Source organism: Passer montanus, unplaced genomic scaffold, assembly GCF_014805655.1.
Source record: "Passer montanus isolate IOZ18808 unplaced genomic scaffold, ASM1480565v1 scaffold38, whole genome shotgun sequence".
NCBI classification, from domain to species: domain Eukaryota; kingdom Metazoa; phylum Chordata; class Aves; order Passeriformes; family Passeridae; genus Passer; species Passer montanus.
In genome coordinates, this window is record NW_024368596.1 from 75224 (window position 1) to 99368 (window position 24145).

At 57.5% G+C, this 24145-nt stretch overlaps 1 protein-coding gene across 12 annotated transcripts in view; it reads left to right on the forward strand.

The window, feature by feature from the left end:
- The window catches only part of FRMPD3 (FERM and PDZ domain containing 3), a 57759-nt gene that overhangs the window by 15571 nt on the left and 18043 nt on the right, over nucleotides 1-24145 (forward strand). The window contains exons 1-14 of one of the 12 annotated variants that reach the window (XM_039717538.1): nucleotides 10368-10496; nucleotides 11367-11591; nucleotides 11710-11920; nucleotides 13724-13886; nucleotides 14124-14226; nucleotides 14569-14614; nucleotides 15696-15800; nucleotides 16782-16889; nucleotides 17322-17453; nucleotides 18255-18374; nucleotides 18502-18638; nucleotides 19385-19508; nucleotides 20085-20174; nucleotides 21501-21683. In XM_039717538.1, coding sequence (XP_039573472.1) covers nucleotides 13736-13886; nucleotides 14124-14226; nucleotides 14569-14614; nucleotides 15696-15800; nucleotides 16782-16889; nucleotides 17322-17453; nucleotides 18255-18374; nucleotides 18502-18638; nucleotides 19385-19508; nucleotides 20085-20174; nucleotides 21501-21683 — 1299 coding nt within the window. In that variant the 5' untranslated portion in view covers nucleotides 10368-10496; nucleotides 11367-11591; nucleotides 11710-11920; nucleotides 13724-13735. Of the gene's footprint in view, nucleotides 1-10356; nucleotides 10497-11034; nucleotides 11592-11709; nucleotides 11921-13723; nucleotides 13887-14123; nucleotides 14227-14247; nucleotides 14454-14568; nucleotides 14615-15695; nucleotides 15801-16767; nucleotides 16890-17321; nucleotides 17454-18254; nucleotides 18375-18501; nucleotides 18639-19384; nucleotides 19509-20084; nucleotides 20175-21500; nucleotides 21684-24145 lie in introns of those variants that run through there. The other 11 variants (XM_039717536.1, XM_039717542.1, XM_039717539.1 and 8 more) reach the window with 11 other exon arrangements.

The window sequence follows — 24145 nt, forward strand, 5'->3', positions numbered from 1 at the left end:
CTCATCTGCTGAGAGCGTTTGATTGATGTTGTTATCATTTTGATTACCTTTTTTATAGGCTGACAGAAGGATTTTAATCTGAACAGTGAAGCAGGAAATGGGAGAAGCTGTGCCTGGATCTTGACGAGGAGGCAGTGAAGGCTGGTGGCTCCTTGTCCACACCCCTGGGAGGTGATTTTGGAGCTGTGGGCCAAACTGAGAGTGTCAGGTGGAGGCATTCCTGATCTTACAGGAACCGTAGCTGCCTCTTGTGTTATTTACAACGCAGCTGGAGCCCAGGCAGCTTAACCCTGACCTCAGAGCTGCCCAGAGCCCGGCGCTGCCTCGAAGCATCGATCCGAGCCGGCAGAGGAAGGGGCAGCGAGCTCTGAGGCCATGCTCAGCTCTCTGCTGCTTCTTGTGACTCAGGACAAAGTCATCTATGTTGTGCCACCAGTGGCTGGGAGCTGTCATTCTCCAGAAGTGCCGAGGTGACAGCTGTGGGGACCACGGGCGCTGCTGTCCTGGCTCTCTGGATGTGCATTGCTGTGTGAGCAGGCAGGCTGGGTGAGAGAGCTGCTGCTGCTCTGCTAACTGGGCCACCTCTCCTCTGAGGCTTCTCTGAAGCTCTACCAGAACCTGCCCCAAAACAGATTTGCTTCAATGTGTCCTGGTGAAGGCAGAGCACTGTGCTGTAGGCAGATCTGGTTGCTTCACTCTCAGCAGCTCGAGGGCACAGGCCAGGGCTGGTAGCACAGGGCAAGGCAGGGGATGCAGGGCTGTGTCCCACAGGACTCAGCCAGTCCCACCAGCACTGGCACGAGGAGGTGTTTTGCCCCATGCCAGGCTCTCCATGCCACCACCAGCTAGTCCCTGGAGGGCTGTTGCAGTGTGGGTGTGAGGTGGGCTGGGCTGCAGCGTGGTACCTCCATCTCCATCCTTCCCCTGTATCACTGAAGGGGTGTTGGGGACAGCTAAAGGTGATGCAGAGACTCCATCCTCAGAAGGCATGAAAAGGGCTTTATTATTAGAAATCCACAGTTCTTATAGAAACAATGGTGGGCCTAAGACCTGACTGGCCTTTAGGAATCTTCTCTCACCTATTGGGCAAGAAGGAACAACTCCTTCTTGTAAACATCTTTGACAAACAGAGATTGCCTGCCAGATGCAGAGATTGAGATAATCATTGTTTTAATTCTTCTTCTGAGCTTTCTCAGAGTTTCTCAGAGCTTCCCAGGAAAATCCTGGGAGAGCTGTGTCTCTGTGTTCAGAGGATATGTGATTACCACATCCCCGTGCCATCCCAGTGCTCCAGTGGCAGCCAGGTGGTTGTTTCAGCCTGATCCCATCAGCCTGCAAAGCCCGTGGCAGCAGGCCATGAGTGTCCTGCTGCAGGAGAAGATATGCAAGGAGCCAGGTGACAAAAGCAGTGGCCAGCAGCCCTTGGCCAGGGCACTGCCCAGAGAGGTGATGGGTGGAGGCAGCACTCCCACATGCCAGGCTCTGAGTGCTGTGCCATGGCAGGGGTGCCACAGCCCGTGGCAGTGTTGCTGCAGGGTGTTGTGCAGGAATGTGTTGCAGCTAATGCAGTGTGACAGTTTGACACGTCCTCCCGGGACAGCCAGAGCTGCCATGTCACCTCCAGAGCTGTCACTCCGGCTGCCGCAGCACAGCTTTGGCTGTGCACAGGCGGTGAGGGGAGCGCTCTGCCCGTGTGTGAGGAGGGAGAAGGGCTCTGGGCTCGTTCACATGTCCTCAGATGATCAGGAACATGTCACTTGGCACTGGGATGTATCCTTCAGAGAGATGGAGCCAGCTGGGGCAGTGAGGAGGGGGGTCTGACATCCCCCTAATCCAAGGAGGTGATGCCGAGCACCTCCCTTAGAAGATTCTGGCATGAGCAGAGCATTGCCTACCAGCCCCAGCGAGGGGTTTCACACCCACCCAGGCAAGCTGGGGCTGCCACAGTGCCTTGGCTGGGGAGCCAGGGGCATGGCACAGTAGCCACTGAGCCCTGGGGGATGCTCACATGGAGCACAGAGAAGGCTCTTGAGGCAGCTCCTGCCCAGCCCCACAGTTAAACCTGGAGCTGGATGTGGTATTTCACAAGTAAAACACAGGAGCAGAAGGACACGATGCTGCCTTTCCCAGCCCACTGAACTTCACCCAGGATGTGAACAGTGTCCTGTATGAACCACTGTCCCCTGGCAGGAATTCTGGGGCACAAGGTGCCCCCATGGAGCAGCCCTGGGGGATGCTTGTGATCCTGTACCTACCCCATTTCTCTGCGCTGCCTGCTGCTTTTGATGCTCTTCAAGAGCACTGGGGCTCACAATGCTGAAACCCTTTCTCTCTGAGAGAGAAACAAACGTGGCACACGCCCAGGGGAGCAGAATTACCGTGTGTCTGGGGAGGCAGGGACTGGAACCAGACAGGCTCTGACAGCTGCTTCCAGGAGGGCTGGAGAGACCAAGCAGCGTGCCAGCCACGCACAGCTTGTCCTGCACAGCATCATCCCCCGTTTTGCCTGGCTGCTTTAGCCATGATCAGCCTGTCCAGGTACCAGGAGCCACCTGGTTTTACCTGTCCTGGCTGTGAAATGCATTTGGGGCCAGTGCTGGGGTGGCAGCCATGGGCTCCTTCCCTGTGGGATGAGCAGTGGGGCTGTGCCAGTCCTGGCAGTGGGACTGGGAAGCAGCATGTGCTTCCAGGCTGAGTCATGCTGAGGATTGTTCCTTGTGCCTTGTTACTGGTCCACTTGCAATATTCACTTGGCAGAATCAGCCCATCCTCCCTCTCTCCCCAGCTGTGTGGCTGTCTGTCCGTCCCTCCCACCTCCTTCACAAAGCAGCAGAGTAGCACTTGTAGGGGGAAAAGAAGATGAAAATCTCTACCTGGAAGCTCTGCAGGGCTGTAAAGTCAGGACAGCAGACACTGGTGCTTGCTATGCAAGGCACGGAGCCGGTGTGCTGGGCAGCAGGTACTCACCCAGCTGCAGCTGCAGGGCTGGGATCCATGGGAGGGGGGAATTGATGCCAGCAGGGCCAGAAAGGGGTGGCAGAGATCGAGACACACAGCTCCTGAGAGGACCTTGCTGTCCTCTCTGCCAGCCAGGCAGTGGGAGCTGCAGAGAGGGACAGGGCACCTGCACTGCTCTGTCCCCCTCACTGAGCTGTCCCTGCTCAGCTGCTCTGTGTCTAGGTTATTTTAGCTTTGATTCAGCTCTGAAATTGCCTTGGCTGAAACTCTGTCTCTATTGTTTTCGGTCTGCAGAAGCATCATTGAACGTGTCAAAAAGATAAATTGGAGAAAAAAGAGGAAGGGAAAAAAAAAAGAGAGGAGTGCAGTGCAGTTGGTGAGGAGAGCCGTGCTGGTTGTGGTTTCCCAGAGCAGCTGGCTGCTCCCAGCCCACCCTCCCTTTCAGCTCCTTGCAGCCCTGTCCCCTTCTCTGCAGGACTGAGACACCCCTCCAGACATCCTCCTTTACCTTCTGCCAGAGGGCTTTTCCCCCTTGGCAAAGCTCATTTAGGCTCATTTAGGCTGAGCATCTGTCCTGCCTGAGCCTTGTCTGGGAGCATGGTGAGCAGTCTCCAAGACCTGCTCTCTGTCTCTGCCCTGCCTGGTGGATCAGCCAGAGCACCATAGCAGGGCTTAGAGATTAACAGAAAAGTAGGATGGGCAGCAAGAGGGGTCCTGGGTGTTGGCAGGGGTTTGGAGCAGACCTATGTGTGCCCTCAGGAGTTTCACTTGCTCCTGGCCTTGTGCACACCTTGTCCAGCACCAAAACACCTGGTGCAGGGTCCACGGAGCTGGGGAAGGTCTGTGCAGGGTCAGTTTGGGCTCCAGCCCGGGAGTTCAGGGGGCCACTGTCCCAAAGCTTTGAAGAGAGCTCAGGCTTCTGCATCCCTGGAAGGATCTAGCCTGAGGGATGAGATTTGGGGTCTTTTGGGGGTACTATTTTGTTCTGGAGGACATGGTGCTGCCCACAAGCCAGCACTGGGGCTGTGGCATTGAACAGCATGGAGTGGGTTGCTGTGTAACACCTTCATAATTGCTAATTACCTCTGGGAGGAAGAGGAGGAGGCACCTGGGAAAGGAGCTGGCAGTGAGTTATGGGAGGTTGCAGAAGTGGTTGTTACTGCTGCTGAGGACACTGGAGCAAATGAATAACCTGTTAAATAAAATGTCAGCCAGGAGTGGATGGGAACTGGCATTGCTTTTTCCGCTTGCACTTTGCAAAATGAATCTCCCTGTGCGTGGTTGATTTGCTTATTCAAAATAGGCTGTGGTGGAGGGGCTCTCCTGCTGAACCCGCTGGCACCAAGGGCTAAATTGTGTAAATTCCGTCATCCAAATGCTCCTCTGAATGGCTGCAGTAATCTCAGGACATAATCCATTGCCAGAGGAGAGAGGTTTTCAGAGCCTAATTCCCTTTGTTTCTGGAAACAATGAGAATGTGAGAAATGAAGCTGAGAAATTGCCGTTGAGCTCCAAGCTGCAGTCCAGTGCTGGGAAAGGTGAAACCATTCCTGCCCCAGTTGCCTTTCACACCTGAAACGGGGAAGATCGATCTGTGTGAAAACTCCAGGAGGCAAATACTGAGTGGGTTCCATTAGATAAGGCTGGTTTCAAATGGAAACTGATTTGCATGGGCTGATTAAGCTCATTACTACAGCAGGAACTCAGAAAATCATCAGATCCCTGTGCAGCAGGAGCGCTGGGCTCTGCTGCGGTGGCGCTCGGTGTGCAGCACTGTTGTGCCTTCAGCAGCATCTCCTGGGACTGCACAGTGGTCCCTCTGCTACCAGCACCAGCCTGAGCTGGCCAGCTTGTGACTCCAATATTTATAAATTATTTGGCCTTGTTTAGAAACCTCTTGGGGTGTTTCTGTCATTACAGGTGCTTTCAAAGCGCCCTGGTGAGGGCAGGGCTGCAGCCCCACAGAGCAGGGCTGTGGGCAAGGCAAAGCTGTGGGTGAGTGTGACCCTGGGAGCTCTGGCAGAGTTGGGGGGCTGTGTGCCAGTGGGGGACCTGCATGGAGCTGTCCCTTGGCCTTTCCCCTGGGGACAGTGTGGTCATGCAGCCCACAGGGAGCCAGGTGCTTGTGTCCTGTGGGGACCAAGTGTGCGTGGTCCCACAGGGACCTTGGACATGCCAGGAGCAGCTCTGTGTCCCCGTGTCTCTTTCAAACTGAGAGCAGATTAGATATTAGGAAATATAATTCTTCCCTATGAAGATGGGGAGGAATTTTGTTTCTCTGAGCAGCACGGGCTGCTCAGAGAAGCTGTGACTGCCCCATCCATGGAGGTGTTCAAGGCCAGGCTGGATGGAGCTCTGAGCAGCCTGGTCTGGTGGAAGGTGCTGCTGCCCATGCCAGAGGGCTGCAACTGGATGAGCTTTGAGATCCCTTCCAACCCAGGCCATCCTGTGGTTCTGTTCCTGCAGCATTTCCCCAGGTGAGCACCTTGTGATGCCCTGAGAGTGAGGAGACACAGGGCTGTACACAAACAGGTGCTGCTGCTTCTTCGGTGCAGCATTTGTACACCCACGTGTTGAAAACAGAGTCCACGTGGGCAGGTGTACCTATATATATATATATATATATATACACACACACACACACACCTGGCAGCTGCACTGCACTCATGAGCACACACAGACTGCAGTTTGCAGAGTCCCCTCCTCGCCCCGCACCCCCAGGGCCACCCTGGCACAGACAGCAGAGCTGGGAGCTGATTATGAAGAGATTATAAAGAAGTATAAACTAAGCCTCTCTGCTAGAAAGGCCAGGAGCCCCAGGCTGGAAGCATCACACACAAAGGCTCCTCTGCTCTGGTGCTTTTTCTCTTTTTAATGTTTTTGCCTTTATCGTGCATCAGCTCAAGAGTTTTACTAAGCCCCGGAGCACGGAGAGGGATCCTGGAAAGGCAGGGGTGGAGGGGGCTCTGTGGGGCTGTGTTTGTCACCTCCTTATGCAGGCTCCTGTGTGGCTCTTGCCAAGGCTGGTGACAGTACTGGGGCTTGTTGGGACAGTCCCTGCTGCCCTGCAGGCGAGCTTGTGAGCCAGTTGTGTCACAGCTCAGGGGACCATCTCACCAGTGCTGTAGCACCAGAAATGCTCCAGTGTTTGCCCCTCTGTGTCAAGGCCAGCTCTCACCCTGGATGGGCTGGCAGGGCAGGGCTGTGGGTTGCTGGAGCTGCTGGGTGAGCTTTGAGTCCAGCTCAGGCTCCCTCTGCAGCCAGGGGCTGTCACGCAGCCGTCTGGGCTGGGATGGTGTTATCTGTCCTGCTGTCCTGCTCCTCTGGCACTCCTTCCCCCAGGTCCTTCCTGCTCTGCACTGTGCCAGGTAGAGATAGGAGTCCAAGTCATCCACTGAGGAAATTGCTCGCTGTAAATCCACAGTGAAAGTCCTGGCATTCCTGAAGGCCCAGAGGAAAGTGCTTGATTGGATTTTCAAGCCTCTGTGCCAGCTGTGGGAGAGGAGGGCTGACAGCCTCCCTGAATCTTCCTCCCTGGTGCCTGGGAGGGGATGCAGGCTGTGCCTGCTCGCTAATGGAATGTAAAGGATGTGTAAATCTCCCACCTTATTTAACTCCCCCCTGAACTTTATATGCAGTGATAAATTTCTCCTCCTGCAAATCCGCTGGAGCAAGGTGGGCCTCGGGTGCCTGGTGCCCACGCAGGTGTGGGGGGAGCCTTCTCCTGTGCCATCCAGCAGCCAGACCCTGTCCCTGAGGGGCACGAGGCTCTGGGGACACGCTGGGAGCACTTGGGGGCTCCTGCAGGAGAGGCTCAGTTGGGGTTCAAGCTGCCTGTGCCAGCAGGAGAGGGGCAGGAGCACCTGGGGCTGGTGTAATCCCCCTCCTCCCCACAGGGCCAGGGCTGTTTGCCTCCAGTCCCACCAGAAAGCAAAGTGAATAAAGCACAGAGGTCTCCTGAGTCACAACTGCAGCAGTGACAGGCACAGAGTGGCCAGGCTGTGGTGGGGAACTGGTATCACTCCAAACCCCCATCATGCAGCTGAGCATCACACAAAGAATGGAGAAAAATGCTGCAGATTTTATTCTATTGCTCCTTATCTCTGATTAATCCTCTTATGCGTTCATCTCATTTTATCCCAGTGTTGACTGTCTGTTTATTGTATTTCTGTAGTCCTCACAAAGACAAAAATCCCTCTGAGTCTTGCCTGGCTGGGCAAGGGGGGCTCCTGCTGCTGGCACCAGTGGAGCACCACAGAGGGGAGGACCAAGGTAACAGCCCCTGGTCACCACAGCAGATGGTGGCAGAGGAGGGGCTGGAAACCAGTTTCTCCCAGGCCCTAGATTAGTGCCCAGTTGCTTGGGCATCCCTAAATGTAAAGAAAGATTCCCTAAAAAACAGTTGTGCCATGGTGTGGCTTTGCAGCCCATGCTCAGGGCATGTTCTCAATGCACTAGAGAGGAGACAGACTTTCCTCTTCACACCCCTCTCACTGCAGGCAGATTTATTAGAGCCCTGCAAGGGAAGCCCTGCCTGTCTCCAGCCCAGGCTCTCCAGCTCTGCTCAGTTTTGCCAGCAGCCCCGTGGTCTCTACCTGCTGCTGGCTGAGTCAGGAGCAGGAGCCTTCTGGGCCTGACCCTATTGCTAAAGGATTTTGCTTTGATCCTCTTCTCCAGCTGGGGAGAACAAAAATCCCTTAAACAGCCAAAAATCATAGGGAAGATTGGAGGAGAAATTTTTTTACCTGAGTGGGAGCCCCTGGTTGGAACAATTTGGTGGAGGAGGATGGTGACTGTAATAGCGTTAAACAATTTGGAGGAGAGTGGTGTTTGTAATGTGGTGGAAATTTGCACAGATGAGGGAGCCCACTGTGTTTGGGGAGCATTTAGACAGGTTCCCCAGCACCCCAGCCTGTCCCAAACTTGTGCAGGCATGGCCAGGCTGTGTGAGTGAACAGTCTGGAGGTTGTCATGATCTCACACTCAGCATCCTTCACTCCTGCAGGTGCTGGGTGCTTGCCCTGGGACCCGAGGGCATCCAGTGGCACACTCAGCTGCAGTCACATCTCTGCCACACCCACGTGCACCTCGGGCAGCCCATGCAGGTGCACTGTGCCAGCCAGGTGGGCTCAGGTCCTCTCTGCTGCTGCACATTGACCAGACAACTCTCGGTGTAAATTCTCCCAGGATCTGGCAAGCTACAGCAAGGAAAATGTGGAGGCCTCTGGCTTTAGTAGCTGGAAATTGCTTTTCAAAGCCAGTAGAATTTCCAGCCTCCCCAGCATGCTGTGGCAGGGAGCTCCTGGGATTAATTGGTTTCTGTGTGGCAAAGTGCTGCCTTTTCCATGTGTCAGACCTCCTTCCACGGTGCCTTCCAGTTCTCATCAGTGCCAGCTCCCTGCCCAGTGTCAGGCTGCTTTCAGGGACCACTCTGCTCCTTTCTAGCCCAGAATCCCAAGTCTCAGCTGGGGAAGGCAATGTCTGTGTGTGTTTGCCCGTGGAAAGTGTGATACAGGCTGAGCTGCAGAGTCTCACTGCTGCATCTGGCTGTGTCTCCCAGGGCTTGTTTCAGGACAGCCTCTCCCTCTGCAGAAGCTGGTTTTTTCTGAGTGTGGCTGGAGGTTGTGGTGACACACAGGGTCTTTGCTAGCCATGCTTATACTCTATTTTTTTGGAATTGGCATCGTTACTTTGAGAATTTTAGAATTTTTGAGCCCCTCTTTCCCCCAGCACCTTGTTGAGCCGGCTCTACTCCTTGCCAGGGGGCAATAAGTCCATCTCTGCCACCCCCAGGTTGTGTAGGATTTCCAGCTAGCCCGCAGCAGACCACCATGGTCCCTCTGCTCCTTTCTAGCCTGGAATCCCAAGTCTCAGCTGGGGAAGGCAATGTCTGTGTGTGTTTGCCCGTGGAAAGTGTGATACAGGCTGAGCTGCAGAGTCTCACTGCTGCATCTGGCTGTGTCTCCCAGGGCTTGTTTCAGGACAGCCTCTCCCTCTGCAGAAGCTGGTTTTTTCTGAGTGTGGCTGGAGGTTGTGGTGACACACAGGGTCTTTGCTAGCCATGCTTATACTCTATTTTTTTGGAATTGGCATCGTTACTTTGAGAATTTTAGAATTTTTGAGCCCCTCTTTCCCCCAGCACCTTGTTGAGCCGGCTCTACTCCTTGCCAGGGGGCAATAAGTCCATCTCTGCCACCCCCAGGTTGTGTAGGATTTCCAGCTAGCCCGCAGCTCACCTGGCCCCTCAGGCTGTGTTTATCTCTAGGTGAGATGCCAGGACCATTTAAAAAGCTGCAGGCTGAGCAGCAGAAGGCTGCAGCTGCTGCCCGGAGCCAGGCTGCGGCTGCTGCTTCGTTATTTACAGCTGCCTTTGGCTGCTCATCAGCTTCTCCAGCAGCTCTGCTGGACACAGCTCGCTGTCTGCTTGTCCCTGCTCTGAAGCCAGGGGTATCTGTGCCCTCAGACGGGTGCCATCTGGCACCCCACCTTTGTACCAGCAGCGTACCCGGCTCTCCTGCCAGCTCAGGACAGCCAGCTCCCTCTGAGAAGCTCTGCTGATTTTAAACTGACAGCAAATCCAAGCTGAGCACAGGGGTAGAGCCCTGGGCCATGGCAGAGCTGTGTGCAGGCTGCATTCTCCTTGCTGGTCCATGAAGGACTTCATCCCTGAAGGCCAGGGTTCTTCTGCTGCCCTCAGTGTTGGTCTGGCACCCCTCAGTCCAGCTCTCCTCGCTTCAGCCAGCTGGTGAACCCTGCCAGAGCAGGGGCAGCGTTAGCAGCCTGTCTGTGTCTGTGTGGCTGAACAGCTCCTCAGGAAGGACAGCATCTGTTTGCCCATGCTGGGGGTGTCTGCCACCTAAACGTGGGCCAAGTGGCATCAGCCAAGGTGCCCAGCTGCCTGCTGGGTGCAGATGCAGGGCTGAAGGAGCAGACACACGTCCTGGTGGATGCCGTGCCAGTCAGCTCTGCCTGCTCTGCTTTTGTCCCCGCTGTTGGTCCCCACGTGCCCTGGCAGCCCCACGGCCCCACCTGAGATGCAGACCGGGGTGTGAGGCTGGAGCTGCCGTATGTTCCCCATAAAAACCCTTCCTGGCCCCTTCCCCGGCGTCTCCTGCCGCTGCCACACGTGCTCAGGATGCCACATGCCTCACAAGGCGCTCACCAACTGCAGCCTGGCAGATGGAGGAGCCGGGCACGGGCTTGCAGCAGGAGAGGCAGGACTCTCTTTGTTCTTAGGTTGTTCACAGCAGCAGAGGAAAGAGGAGGAGAGCTGGCACCCACCCCTGCAAACTGCCCCTCTGACCATCCCCACTCCCCACCCTGGAGCTGAGCTGTGAGCCCTTCCTGGGCTGCACGAAGTGTTTTCACCTGGTGCACTTGTTTAAAGGCAGCTGGAAATGGTGTGAGTGTCCTGGGTAGATGGAGACCATCGTGCCTCCCGGGCAGGTGGTGCTGGTTTGTTCTGGTGGCAGATGGCCAGTCAGCATTAAGAGCAAAGGCAGAAAATCAGTCCTCAGAGGGAGCAGAGATTTATTGCGGTAGGAAATTAAAAACGGATGCGTCAGCTTTTGGAGTAACTCCTGTTCTGCCTTTATCTGTTGGGGGGGATGAGGGCTGTGTTCAGCCCTGTTCTGTGGCAGGGAGGTCTGAAGGGGCTCAGGAAGCTGAAGGACATCCCTTGGTGGTGGGTGTACCATGATGGGCAGTGACTGCACCCAGGTGATGTCTCTCTTACCTTGGGTGGCAGAGTGTGAGCAGATCAGTGCCAGCTCTGAGCACAGCAGATGAGTGTCCCAGCCTCAGCAGTGGGATATCTTCATGCCATGTCAGTTGAGACACTGTGAAGAGCCAGGTGCTCCCATGGGGGTACATCCATGGTGGGCTCCTGCTGCTGCTGGGCACAGAGAGGTTTCTCCTGATAAGTCCTTTCACTTTGTGCTGAGCTGTTTCCCAGTGACTGTGCCTCGGTGGCATTGTGCCATGGTGGTCACCGAGGGAGGCAGAGCAGCCTCTCGGGCTAAGGGTGGGCAGCAGGCAGGTAAGGACACAGGCAGGGTGGGGACAGGGACACAAACACCCGTTGGCTCCCTGCAGTCGGATGGGGGCAGTGCTGGCCCGTGCCACCAAGGTGGTGGCAGTGTGGCCCCAGGGTGAGGCTGGGTTTGGGTGCTGCTGATGGCACCAGAGCTGCTGAGCTCCAGGGATTGTTTCATGTCCTCAGCTCCCTGCTGCGAGAGCGAGCCCCTGAGCTTTGCAGCCCAGCACAGCTCTCTGCCCAGAAATTAAAAGAAGAAACACAAAAAAATCAAGGCTCCAGGGAAGTGATAACTCCTGGGGTGCAGCCAATTACCAGTGTTAGGGAGAGCTACCTTAGCCATGCTGGTTTCTCTGACCTCACTGTGGTCCAGGGTGAGCACACGTTAATCCCCGAGCCCGGCATGGGAGAGCTGCCGCAGGAAGGACAGAGCCACAGCCTGGACAAGGCATGTTGTACCTGCTGCTGAGCATATTACTGCTTCTCCAGGAGTGGATAAGTCCTGCTTAGGAGGACGCTCGTCCTCTTTTATTTAATTTCCTGGTAATGCTTCTGCAGCGTCCAAGTCTTATCAGGAGAGGAGCAGCTTAAGAGGCCGGTAAAGGAGTTTTTATTATCAGTATCCATCTCTTTATTCCCCTTTCCCTTTGACGCTGGATGGCAGGCTGGTTGTGGCTGAAGTGAGGTGTGCTTTCTTTTCTTTTTGTCTGCTAAAGCTGCAAAGATTTCCCGGCTATCCAATTCTGATGGTAATTTCGGCTGCGGGAGACGCTGCTGTCCCTGGTGCTGGCGGTCACCGGCTGTGCCCCAGCCGCGGGCTCGTGGGGACGAGTGAGGGGGACACCGACGCCCCGATTGCGCACAGAAGGACACATCTGGGGACACAGCTGGGCAGCGCTGCTCTGGGACTCGCTTGGCTGTGACTTGGTGAGCAAAGCCTCTGTTCGCCGAGCCGTGGCACTGAGCTCAGCACATCTCCGAGACACCCAGCGCTCCCAGCCCTGCTGCCCATCCTCATCCTCATCTGCTGGAGCGGCTGTGGGCAGCACGGGTGCCATGAAAGGACTGTCCCCTGGCATGCCAGCAGCTCGGTGACTGCTGTGTCGTGGCAGCCAGCTCTGGCATCCTCCCTGGCCGTGCCAGGCGTGTGGAGACGCAGTGCTGCATTCAGCCTTTTCAGCCGCACACAATGGCCTTGGATAACGCTTGTTTGAGAAGATTGCTTGAATCGCGTGATTCTTTTTGTTGTGGTTGTTGCTGTTGTTCTTTTGAATGCTCATGGGAGCAGCAGAGTAGCTAATGAGGCGGCGCGGAGGCATTGGCTGGGGAGATGTCTCGGGCACTCCCTGCAGCTGCACTCCTGGCGCTGGGGCTGGCTCCGCTCCTCTGGGAGCGCTGGTGGGTGCTGCACCTCCCGTGCCCAGGCTGCCCGCACCCTGCTGCTCCCCACCAGTTCCCCTCCCCAGGCCTCGCTGTTTTCTTCTCCAGCCATGTGATGCTGCAGGCGGGAGGGGAAAGCCACCAGCACCCATCCAGCTGGGCGCTGGGAATGGTCACCCGGCTGTGGTGACATCCCATCGTCACAGAGCACAGCTCACCCATGGCCAGCGCTGCATCCCTCACCTGTGCTCAGGGCTCTCCTGGCTCCCATGGCAGACCTGGCATCCTCCCTTGGGGGGTTTTGGGTGGTTACCTGGGGGTCAGGCTCGGCACAGGGCTGTCTTTGCTCACCATGATGTCCTCAAGCCCCAAGCTGTGTGTGCTGGTGTGGAGCTGCCAGGAGCTCCTGTCCCCTCCTTGTCCCTCTTGGCTGTGCTGCAGGTGCCAAACACAGCTCTGGGAGCAGGTGGGGTGTCAGAAATGCAGACAGATAGCATTAGATGGATGATGCATCAAATCCTAAACTGATAAGAGATGGAACAATTGGTGTGTTGTCAAAAGGCCGGCAAGGATCTCTTTTAAATGGACTAAATAGTCTGGACAGGAACAAGCAATGAGCAGCACAGAAACAACAGCACGTTCACCACTTTGTTTTTCTGGCTGGGCTGAGCGTGTTGCCATCTGTGCTGTGCTCCGTGGTGCCCCGTGGTGCTGGGATTGCTCCCCCATGGCAGGCTCACAGCCTGGAGCCATGGCTGGCAGTGCTCTGCAATGCTTTGGCATTAGGGCAGCTTTGGCATGACCTTGCCCTGGGCTGGATCTTCCCATCTTCTGGTTGTCTCCACTGCAAGGAGTCTCTGGGCTGGTGGTGGAGATTTGGGTGTAGTAGCACAGCTGAGCCTGCCTTAATCCCAGTTTTTAGACTGGCTAAACTTGTTTTCACTTATCTCTGATGCTGTTGAGCTGTGTTACACAGCATGAATAAGCCAGCCCTGGGGTTTGCTGTTAAAGCTTTGCAGAATGGCAGAGAGAGCTCTCAGTGCCAGGGCTGCTGTCTCCCCTGACCCTCAGGGAATGTCCAGAGCCACACCAGAGGCCATTTACCCCACAGGCATCGCCCATCTGAGGAGTGCAGTGCTGGGCAGTGCTGGGAGGGGACGGTGTGACTCACCCGTGTGTGACATCTCCATCAGCGTCCCCTGCCCAGCCGCTGGGGCTGTGCCAGGGACAGGCAGTGGGCAGCCCGGCTCTGTGCGGGAGCACAGGGCTCTGTGCCAGGAAGGGGCTGGGGTGCCCTGCGGCCCGGGGGGCTCGGTGCTGGGCGCTCACAGCCCGTCCCTGTGCTTGCAGCGCAGCCATGTGATGCCGGAGGAGCGCGGTGGCGATGATATGGAATGTGGGCAGCTGCCTGCGGCCACGCTCCGACAGGTGACGGTCCAGCGCCACCCCCTCTACGGATTCGGCTTTGTGGCTGGCAGCGAGAGGCCCGTGGTGGTGCGGTCGGTGGCGGCAGGTAGGGTGCGGGGAGCTCCCGGACACACAGTGTGTGCAGGGAAACGCAGCAGCACTTCCCCCCGTGGGACCCCTCCCCGGGCTCCCGTGGGCTCCTGTCCCCTCTGCTGGGTCTGCAGGGCAGCCTCCACAGCCACACACGTGGGCAAATGCTTTGGGGGTGCTTGGGACCCTCCTGCTCCCCTCCACCCCGCAGCTCCGGGATGCCTGGGTTGGCCCTGACCCTCTCTCCTGGCAGGCGGCCCCTCTGAGGATAAACTCCTGCCAGGAGACCAGATCTTGGCCATCAACGATGAGGATGTGAGTGAAGCCCCCAGAGAGAGATTCATCGAGCTTGTCAGGTGAGGACAACGCCTCTGGGGAGGGGCTCTGCCAGGCTGCTGTGCCCGGACAAAGCCTCGCAGTGTCAGCGCACACCCACGTCACCAGTGGTCACTGCTGGGGTGGGGAGTTCTCAGCCTGAGCAGGGGGAGAGCCTTGCAGCAAGTGCCATAGCCGTTCCCAGCTGGCCAAGAAGTGGGGAAGAATCCACAGCCACGTTGTCAAGCACCCCAAGGAGCCCACAAAGGTCCTGGCCACCCCTGGGCTGGGAAGGGTGGGATGTGCTCTCAGCAGCCAGTTGCACATGTTGAGGTCCATCACCATAAGGTCCCATCCACCTTCATTTCTCCTTTCTGTCACAGGAAGGCCAAGGACTTCATCATCCTCACGGTCCTGCACACCCACCAGGTGAGACTGGCAGGGCCAGCTCCAGGGGAGCCAGACTGGGTGAAAAGCCCTTTTGGAGGCCGAGGTGGGGTCCCTGGAGACCCTGGGAGACCACTCAGGCAGCTCAACTGATCTGCACCACCCGAGGCTCTTCCAAGCTGTGGGGTCTGAGGGCTGCCACAGCCCCTTGGGGTCAGTGGGCGTGCAGCCACCTCCCTGTCCTTGTCACCAGGAGGAAGGGAGGGGAAATATCCCCAAAGCCGATTTGCTGAGGACATCCCGTGTGTGTGATGGAGTAACCCATGGAGCCAGAGGTGGCAGGGAGGGGTCGCTGCTGGCCCGGGAGTCCCTGGGAGGGCTGGGGGTGCTGCAGGCACAGCAGCCATGGTGCACTGGGACACTGAGCTGTCACACCAGAGGCACCGTCTGTGCTTCAGCGAGTCTTTGATGCTGGGAACGGAGAGAGGGGTGAGAGCTCCCCTGTGCTCCCCTGCTCTCCGGGAAGGCAGTGCCCCACCCAGCACTGCTGTGTCAGGAGCAGGGCTGTGTGCCACACTCCAAAAAAGCTTTTTCCTCCCAGCCCGGGGTGGCTGCCAGCCAGGACAGGCAGCTCAGCTGGTGCTGGCACCATCAGACACACACAGCTCGGTGGCACGACTGTCTCTGTGCTGGAGTGTGTGCAGGCACTGCCACCACAACGTCCTGCAGGGATGCCCGGGGTGCTGCCATCTCCCTGGGGCTGCAAACCCACAACCAGGGGGTTCATCTCATCCAGCTGGTGCCAGTGCCTCCAGGCAAGACCTGGCTGATATCTGCTGGAGCTCAGCCTGCACAAGGGGTGCCAGGCACTGGGGTGCAGCCTCCCTGCCCCCCTGATGTTGCTGATGTGATTTCAGGGGCTGCTGCCCATTGTCCTGGCCCTGCCTGCAGCGCTGTGTGACCACAGCCCGGGCGATTTGCTTTCCACCCTCCCCATTTCATGGTTTGCTGCCCGCTCCCCATCATCACGCTGGCTCCAGAGGGGTTTCCTGTGTGTGCCTGCCTTTCCCCACACCACAGCTCCAAGGGCAGGCAGGTGATTTACCCAGTGCTCTCTTTCCAGTCTCCCAAATCTGCTTTCATCAGCGCAGCCAAGAAGGCGAAGCTAAGGTCCAACCCGGCCAAGGTCCGGTTTTCTGAGCAGGTGACAGTCGGCGAGACAGACCCAGTAAGTGCTGCCCTGCCCTCCCCCGTGCTTCACCCCCTGAGGTGTCCCCAGGGCTGTGGGGTGGTTGGGGGCTCCTCTTCCCTGATTTGGGCTCTGCAGGTGAGAGCAGCTGTCTGGCCTGGGAGCCCCACAGGACTGCTGCCCTTGGGCACAGTCAGTCTGTTGGGTCACTGCTGGGGGGACTTTCTGTGGTTGTCCCCTGTCCCTCTGAAAGAGCCCCAAAAACTGGCTCAGAAACCTGGTCTCAACTGAGTCCCCCTGAGCAGCCAGGGGAGGCATCCAGGCAATGCCAGCGCCTGCTGTAAGGAAGATTTGTGGCTTCCAGCCTGATCCCAAAAGCTTTGCAGTGCCTCTCTGTGGGGCAGGGTGACCAGGGCACTGCTGAATGGCTGTGGAAGCTGAAGAGTTCCAGCCCAGTGCTTTTATCTCTTAATTGCAGGAAGGTTTTATTAACAACAAAACAAAACTAAAAAAATAATCCTGTAAAGCGCTTCTAGCACGTTCTATTTTTAAGCAAAATCAATTAGGTAATTATCTGATTGAAAATCTTCTCACCAAATAAAATCAGCATTCTCCCAACTTCCTGCAGAGGGGATGGGCAGGGCTGAGGGGGGATAGGCTTGGGGTGAGGGTCAGGAAGGGGGATCAACTCTGAGCTCCTGTCTGGGCCAGCAGCTGGGCAGCGGGACAGGCTGCAGGCATGGGATGTGCTGGACAGAGCCAGGTGCTCTGCTCCTGCTGCAGCTGCTGGGAGCTGAGGAGGTGAATCTGTCGGCTCTGAATTGCCTCAGCCCCGCACTTCTTGATGGCTCAACAGAGCGCTGCCTTTTCAGGGGAAATGTGCTCTTAGCACAAAGCCCAGAGCAGCAGAGGATGCCACGAGCGCTCCATCACTGACACTTTCTCTCTCTCCCCACCCTCCCTCCATCTCTCCGTGCCCCCCACCCTCCTGCCTCCCCCTTTGCTGGCCCCACATGCCAGGACATGTTGAAGAAAGAAGCTCTCCTCCTCATTCCCAACGTGCTGAAGGTTTTCCTGGAGAACGGGCAGATCAAATCCTTCACGTTCGATGGCCGAACCACTGTGAAGGTGAGCCCCTCCTCTCCCCCACGGCTCAGTGACACTCCTCTCCTCTCCTCTCCTCCCACCTGCCCGATCCATTTTCCTCTCCTGCTTCCCGAGCACGATCAGCAGCGCTGGGCTGGCTGCAAGCTGCTCTGGCATGATGGATGGCCCGTCTGCCTCCCCAGGCAGCACGCTTTGCAGCTGGCAGGGATGGGGCTTTGCTGGCTCTGCCTCTCCTGACTTCTCTGCTGGCTGTGAGCCTGCCCTCCAGCCAGGCTGGATCTCCTGCCAGTGCCCCTGCCAGGGGCCAGCTCCCTCAGTACCACCGGGGGCTCTGGCACTAGCACCATCCTGTGCGCCCTCTCAGCCTCATCCTGGCACTGCCAGGGACCAGTGGGCTCCCAGTGAGGTCTCTGTGCCAGTGCCTGGCACCCCAGCCTGTCCATGCATTTGCAGGACGTGATGGTGACGCTGCAGGACCGCCTGTCACTGAGGCACATCGAGCACTTTGCCCTGGTGCTGGAGTATTCCAGCCCGGAGCACAGCCACCGCTTCCTGCTGCTCCAGGACAAGCAGCCGCTGGCCCACGTAAGCTGCTGGCTGTGGGAGGATGTGGGATGGGTGAGGGGCTGGGCACAGAGAGCCTCCCTTCCCCCAGTGGGCTTGGCTGGTGTAGGCACCCAGTTTGGGGTGGCTGGGATGGGCTGGCCCAGCCCCATCCCCAGTGCACAGCTGTGAGCAGCACTGACAGCAACGAGCCAGGGAGTGCCCAGGGGTGCTGAGCACCCACCAAAGGGAGCAGAGGGCACACAGGGGCAGGGCATCAGCATCAGGGGTGTGAAAGGCTGGGCTAAACAACAAGAAAGGGGAGATGCTTACAGCTTACTACCTTCTGAAGTGATCTGATGTTACTCTGTATGGGTTGAAGCCTTCTGTGCTGCAACAGGCTGGGATTGTGCTGAGGGGTGGCACAGCCTCTCCTTACCTCTGGCATGGTCCTGCAGGCTCAGGGGTGAAAAGTGTAGCCAAAGAGGGAGACAGTCAGGATTTATCCACCCCACACTGACAGCACCATGGAGCTGGTCTGTGCTCCAGCCTGGGCAGCTGCAGACTGCACTCATGAGCATCCTTGGCTGGGAGAGCCAATAAGCTGGTGCTGCACAGAACCAGGGATAAAATGGGGATCTGGAGCAAACATTAGCCTGAGTGTCATAAACCCTACAGCACCAGGCAAAGCTGTCCCACCAAGGAAGGCTGGGATGTTTTCAGGATGAAAGGTGGTGCATGGAGGAAAGAAATTAAATACAGTGCCCGAAGAGAGGAGAGGGCATCTCGTGCTCTGCAGCCAGTGGTTCCTGGGCTCACTGCTCCCCTCTGCTCCTGCCACAGGTTGTGCAAAGGACACACTACCACGGCATGAGATGCCTCTTCCGTGTCAGCTTCTTCCCCAAGGACCCAGTGGAGCTGCTGCGCCGGGACCCTGCGGCTTTCGAGTACCTGTACATCCAGGTGGGGCCTGGGGGCTGCTGGGGCTCGTGGCCCACATGTCTGCCAAGGCTGGGCGCTGTGGTGGCACCCCTCGGGTGGCAGTGGCTGTCCCTGGGGCTGTCTGAGGACACCTCTTCTCCTCCCGCAGAGCCGCAACGATGTGATCAGAGAGCGCTTCGGCACAGACCCCAAACCGGAGATGCTGCTGGGGCTGGCTGCCCTCCACATCTACATCACTGTCTCTGCCACCCGCCCCAGCCAGAAGGTCTCCCTCAAGAATGTGGAGTGAGTCCTCCTCCCTGCCGCCAGGCTCCCACACACCCTCCTGTGCTGCCCTTCCCTGTGTCCCTGTGTCACAGCGATGTTTTGGGGTGCAGAGCATGAGATGCTCTGAGCTGGGTGGTGGCTCGGGGGCTTGGCAGCAGTGACAGCCAGCCCTGGTCCCACCACGGGCTGTGTAAGACCCCCTCACACTGACGTGTAGCAGCCAGGGCTGGGCACAGTTGCTGTCAGCCCAGGATCATTCCCGTGGGAACCCAGGCTGGTTTCTGCCTGCATCCAAGGCAAGGAGAAGGCTCGGTGGCCGTGTAATCTCAGCCTGTCACCAGGGACTGGCTCAGCCCTCCTGTGGCTCCTGGGGGACCTAAACCCATTCCCAGCCCATCTGTGCAATCTGGCTTTGCCCACTCGGCACAGGGAGGAAGGAGGGAGGGGTCACCCCAAAAGAGGTTTGGGAATTTGCCCTGCATTCCTACATTCACATGAAGGTGAGTGGAGCGGGGTCTGCAGCAGAGTGTGGCACTGCTGTTCCCCAGCCTGAAGCTGGTAGCTGTGTCACCAGCTGGGGGTCCCATCCCTTTGGGGACCCGAGCTGGGGGCTGCTGCTGCTCCAGCTGTGGTGCCAAGGAAGCGCTGGTGTGGCTCCGGCTCCCTCTGACGGCAGGAGGATGCTCTGGGACAGTTTTGTGTCCTTCTCTGCTCGCTGGCAGTGCCTCCGACCTGGCAGCTCATGCAGGTTTCCCTCCCCGCAGGAAGGAGTGGGGCCTGGAGCCCTTCCTGCCCCCCTCGCTGCTGCAGCTCATCAAAGAGAAGAGCCTCCGGAAATCCCTCTCGCAGCAGCTCAAAGCCCACCAGCACCAGCCTGGCGGCACCAAGGTGAGCCCAGCCAGAGTCCCTGTGCAGGGCTGGTGCGGTGGCAGCCTGCCCTCCACCCCAGCCTGCTGTCCCCAGTTCCTCGGGGACTCATTAAATCCCCTGGGATGGGAGATAAATCCCAGACAGCCAGGTAGGCTCTCTGTCCTGAATCTGCTCTCAGGAGCTGATGTGGATTGCAGGGAGTGCAGTGAGGATCAGGGCTGAGATCAGCTGAGGATTGGCTGAAGTGGCACACATCAGCTCGTTGTTATCTCTGCTTCTGGGCTTGGAGAGCCCTGGCAGCTGAGCCATCACCTTGGTCCCTGCAGCCTTCACAGCTCCCCAGGGTGGGAGGAAGGGTTGTGCACCTCAGGAGGGTTATACATCAAGCACTGTGGCTCTGAGTTACCTCCCAACAGCTGCCCAGGATGGCAGGGGAGTGGAGACCCCCCTCACCCACCACTCAGACTCACTGCCATGCCCAGAGCTGCCTGGCAACTCGCTGTGCCCCCCTAGCTGAGAGCCCCCAGGTCTGCCTCAGCCCTCTGCCTCTCTTTTCCTGTGCTCATGGTGATCACCTGTGTGGTGTTTTGTCAGGTCTCCACAGCCCAGGCAAAGCTGCAGTACCTGAGGATCCTGAACGAGCTGCCGACCTTCGCTGGGGTTCTCTTCAACACCGTGGGGCTGGTATGGTGCTCCAGGCTGGGCTGGGAGGTGCCTGCCCTGACTGTGCTGGGGGGAGCCAGGGGACACAGAAACCACTCCCCTCAGTCTCTTGCTCTGCCCTGCTGAGCTCCAAGCCCACCCAGAAAGCCTTGGAGGCTCTGCTGTCAGCAGGTTGGGTTTTCAGGTCTGCAGGGTCAGGAGCTGCTCTGTTCCTGCCAGCCTGTGGGGCAGAGAGGTGACCTGCTCAGTGAAGCTGGAGTTTCAGGCATGTGTTTGTAGCTAGATTGTGCCCTGGCACATCCTGCCATCCATCCTGGAGGAGGGCAGCTCCTGGCAAAGGCCACTGTGATCCCTGCTTGCCAGAGCTGGGCTTGCTGTCCTGTCACAGGTGCTGCAGCCTGGTCCCTGCCACAGTGATCCTTCATCTCCACTGCTCACCCAAACCACCTCAGCAGGAGGAAAGCCACCAGCCCAAACAGACCTGGCTCACCCCTCATCCCTCTCACTCCACCTCCCACCCAGAGGTGCCCATGCAGGTGTCACCTCTCTGCCATCCTTCCCTTTACCCCCACCCGTGCTCTCAGCACTTCCCTGGCTTCCCGTGCTTTGCCTGCTGGGTTCCATCTCTGGCAGCCTTTGGTCTGCTCTGCCCCTCCCCTCACAGCTCAAAGGGCTGCCTGCAGGAAATCAGTGCAGGCACAACCTCGTGGTGTCTGCTTGGTGCCACAGCAGAGCAGTCAGAGCCTGGCCCTGACACTGCCTGAGTAGACAACTTTTTTTAGTCTCTGACACCAAAGCCAGCCTGTGAGTTGAACTGCATTGAAGTGGTAAAAAGCATTCCCTTATTATCTTCTGCAAGGGTCTGCCCAGCTCCTCTTCCCCTCCACACCTGGCTTGAAGCATCCTTTTAGACCAGAGCAAGAAACATCCTGATTTCCAGTCAAGGCTTTGGTCTTTCTTCTTTTCTAAAATCCATTCACTCCCTCCCTTGCTTCCTTCTCTCGGCGGCAATGTCAGATCAGACAGATTTGTAACACGCTTGCTTTAGTGTAGGGACACCAGTGAGCCTGAATATTTCATGTGGACAGTCAGTTCAGGGCTTTACTTTTAAACAGCCTTGGCGTCCTGCACACCTCTCCCAGCTCTGCAGAGGGGCTCAGGGAGGCAGGTTGGTGGCACTAACCTGGCACTAACCTTACCTGCTGCTGCTCTCCCAAAGCCACCCTGGAGCTGACCAGGCTGCCAGCATGGAGGCTTGGCTCCATGGAGAGGCCAGGTGCAGCTGTGCCACGCTGGGGAGGGTCTGTTCACCCTGCCTGTCTCTCTCTCTCTCTCCCTGTGTGCCAGCAGGATGAGAAGCAGCCAGCCACCACCCTGCTGGTGGGACCCCGGCACGGCATCAGCCACGTCATTGACCTGAAGACCAACCTCACCACGGTGCTGTCAGAGTTCAGCAAGGTCAGCAAGATCCAGCTGTTCAGGGAGAACCAGGGCGTGGCCCGGGTGGAGACCAGCATCCTGGATGCCAAGGTGGGCATGGGTGCTGTGGAGATGGAACTGGGGCTTGGGGGCCAGCCTTTGAGGGGATTCACATCACAGCTGTGTGCTGGACAATCTGCCTGGGGATTCCTAGAGGCTCCAAAACCCCTTCACACCAGGGTCTGCAGCACCTCCCTGCTGGTCTGACTCCTTGTGCCACACAGGAATGGCTGCTGAGGGTCACAGGGCAGGCATGGTGACCTTCTGGCCGTGACCCAGGGTGACATTCTGGCCATGGCCCTAACACTTACCTAGTGGTTCAAGCAGGGTCCTAGGAGTAGATGGGGGTGACACAGGCCAGGCAGGTAGCAGGACCCTCTGGAGGCAGGACAGCACCTCACCTCTGCTCAGGGCTGGAGAGGAGCAGTACCTGGCCATAGCTGGGCTGGCTGCAGCCACTGGAGGGGACTGGGAGGTTTCATGCATTACTAGCACTTGTGGAACTTGTCAAGCCAGGCAGGATTGTTGAATGAAGTGGAAATGAGGGGAAGGAGGTGTCGGGCTCAGTGTGAGCACAGATGGCTGTGTGTCCCTGGCCCAGTAGCCACCCCATGGATACCTTGCCAGCTGCCTGTTATCCCCTTCAGCCCCCTTGGCACACCCTCCTGAGCCCTGTGTGTTGTCACCCCCATCTCCTGCTGTTGTGTGTGCAGTGCTGGTTCTGATAGTCAATCCCTGTGCTCAGCCCCTGCCGCCCCTCCTCACCCCTCAAGGGTCCCAAACCCTCCAAGAAGAGTGTCAGCAGTACAGTAAGATCTTTATTTCCTTCTGTGGTGCCTGGTGCAGCAGCCCCAAGATCCTGGGGAGATCTTCCCTTGGCCTTTGCTTGGTTTCTAACAAGCTGGGACGTGGCCCTGACAGACTCAAAGGCACACAGTTGTGTGTGTCCCCAGGGCATCCTCGGTGTCACTGCCTCCCTGCCCCCTGGAGGAAGGGCAGCTGAGAGCAGAGATCTCACAGATAAGTGCCAAGTCTTCTCCTCTCCTCCCTCTTTGAACTCAACACGACAGAGTTAGGATTGAGTTTGGAGTTAATCAGTCAGGAGCAGTGCTTGGCAGAGACTGTCTGGCACAGTGGGGCAGGGAGGTTCTGCTGCACAAGCCCTGTGAGCCTTTGGCTGTGGGTCAGCTTTCCTGCCCTGCATTCATCCCTTTTCCCCCCGGACTGATGAAGCTGAGCTGCTTTGCCAGCTGTCTCTGTGTTTCATCTCCTGCAAGGTCTCCAAGGCTCAGGCCTCTCTGCAGCCCTTTCTTTGCACTGTTTCAGTACAGTCTCACAGCTGTCATCATGGTGGATTTGTTTAGGATTCTCCTGCTGCCTCCTGTCCTGGTGGATTTTAGCACTTTCTCCTACCCAGCTCATTAATTCCTCCAAGTCTGTTTTCCTGCTGCTGCTGTGCCTGGTCCAGCAGCTCTGCTCACCTGCAGTAACACCCCAGGAGCCTCTGCCAGAGCTGTGCTAATCCTCATCCCCTCTGCCTCTGCTCTCCCCTCCACAGCCTCCTCATCCACAAAGCCCTTTCTCTGAATTCCTAATCCAGTGGATATTTGGTCAACTGTAACATTTTTAACATTCCCTCTTCTACATCCCACTGAGGTCAGTTGTTGTGCAGTTCAAGCCTTGGTGTCCTGCTGTGCCTGTCCTAACCCTTCAGAGCCCTCACCCTCCCCTGCTCAAAGCCCTCCCTGCCCAGCCCCTCCAGCTGCCTGGGCTGTGCTGGAATCCATCCATTTTCTCCTTACAGAGCAGGGACAACCAGGGGATATTGGCTGCACCATGAGTAGCCCTGCTGGTTCCTCCTGCTGCCCACGCCCCTTGGATTTGTGTGTGTAAAATCACCACGTTAATGCATTAATAACAGGCTGCTCATGACCCCGTCCCTACTCGTGGCTCACTGTGAGTGAGCGTGGCTGTCCCAGTGTCACCCAGCCCCATGGACTGAGCTCCTGGGGTGCTGCTGTGCTCTCCTGGTGTGGAAGAGAGCACTGTTCCCCCAGCACAGGCTGGCCACAGGAGGGACAGATGCTCTGGAGGTTTAGGTGATGCTGGCATCCATCTGCTCTAAATTAGGTGGCAATTCCCACGCAGCTCGTCCACAGATCCTGTGTGCTGCTCCCCACAGCCACTCCCTGCTGCAGAAATCCACTCTGTGCCTCCACCAGCCCTTTCCTGCTGCAGGAGCAGGCTTTCCCCTGCTATCCAGCCCCCCAGAGGCTGGAGAAAAGCCAGCTCACTGGAGCAAGCAGCTCACAGCCTTCCTGCGAGCACGCACGATGGCTTTATCTCCAGGAGAAATTCCAGGCAGCTGCTCTGGCCACCAAAAGCCCCTCTGCCTGCCTGGAACAGAGCAAGCACCCCCTGTATGGATCTCAGCAGGCTCAACAGCACCAGGCCAGGGCAGGGCTGCTGTTATCTGTCTTCATTTAGCCATTATCCAAAGGGCTGGGGTTTAG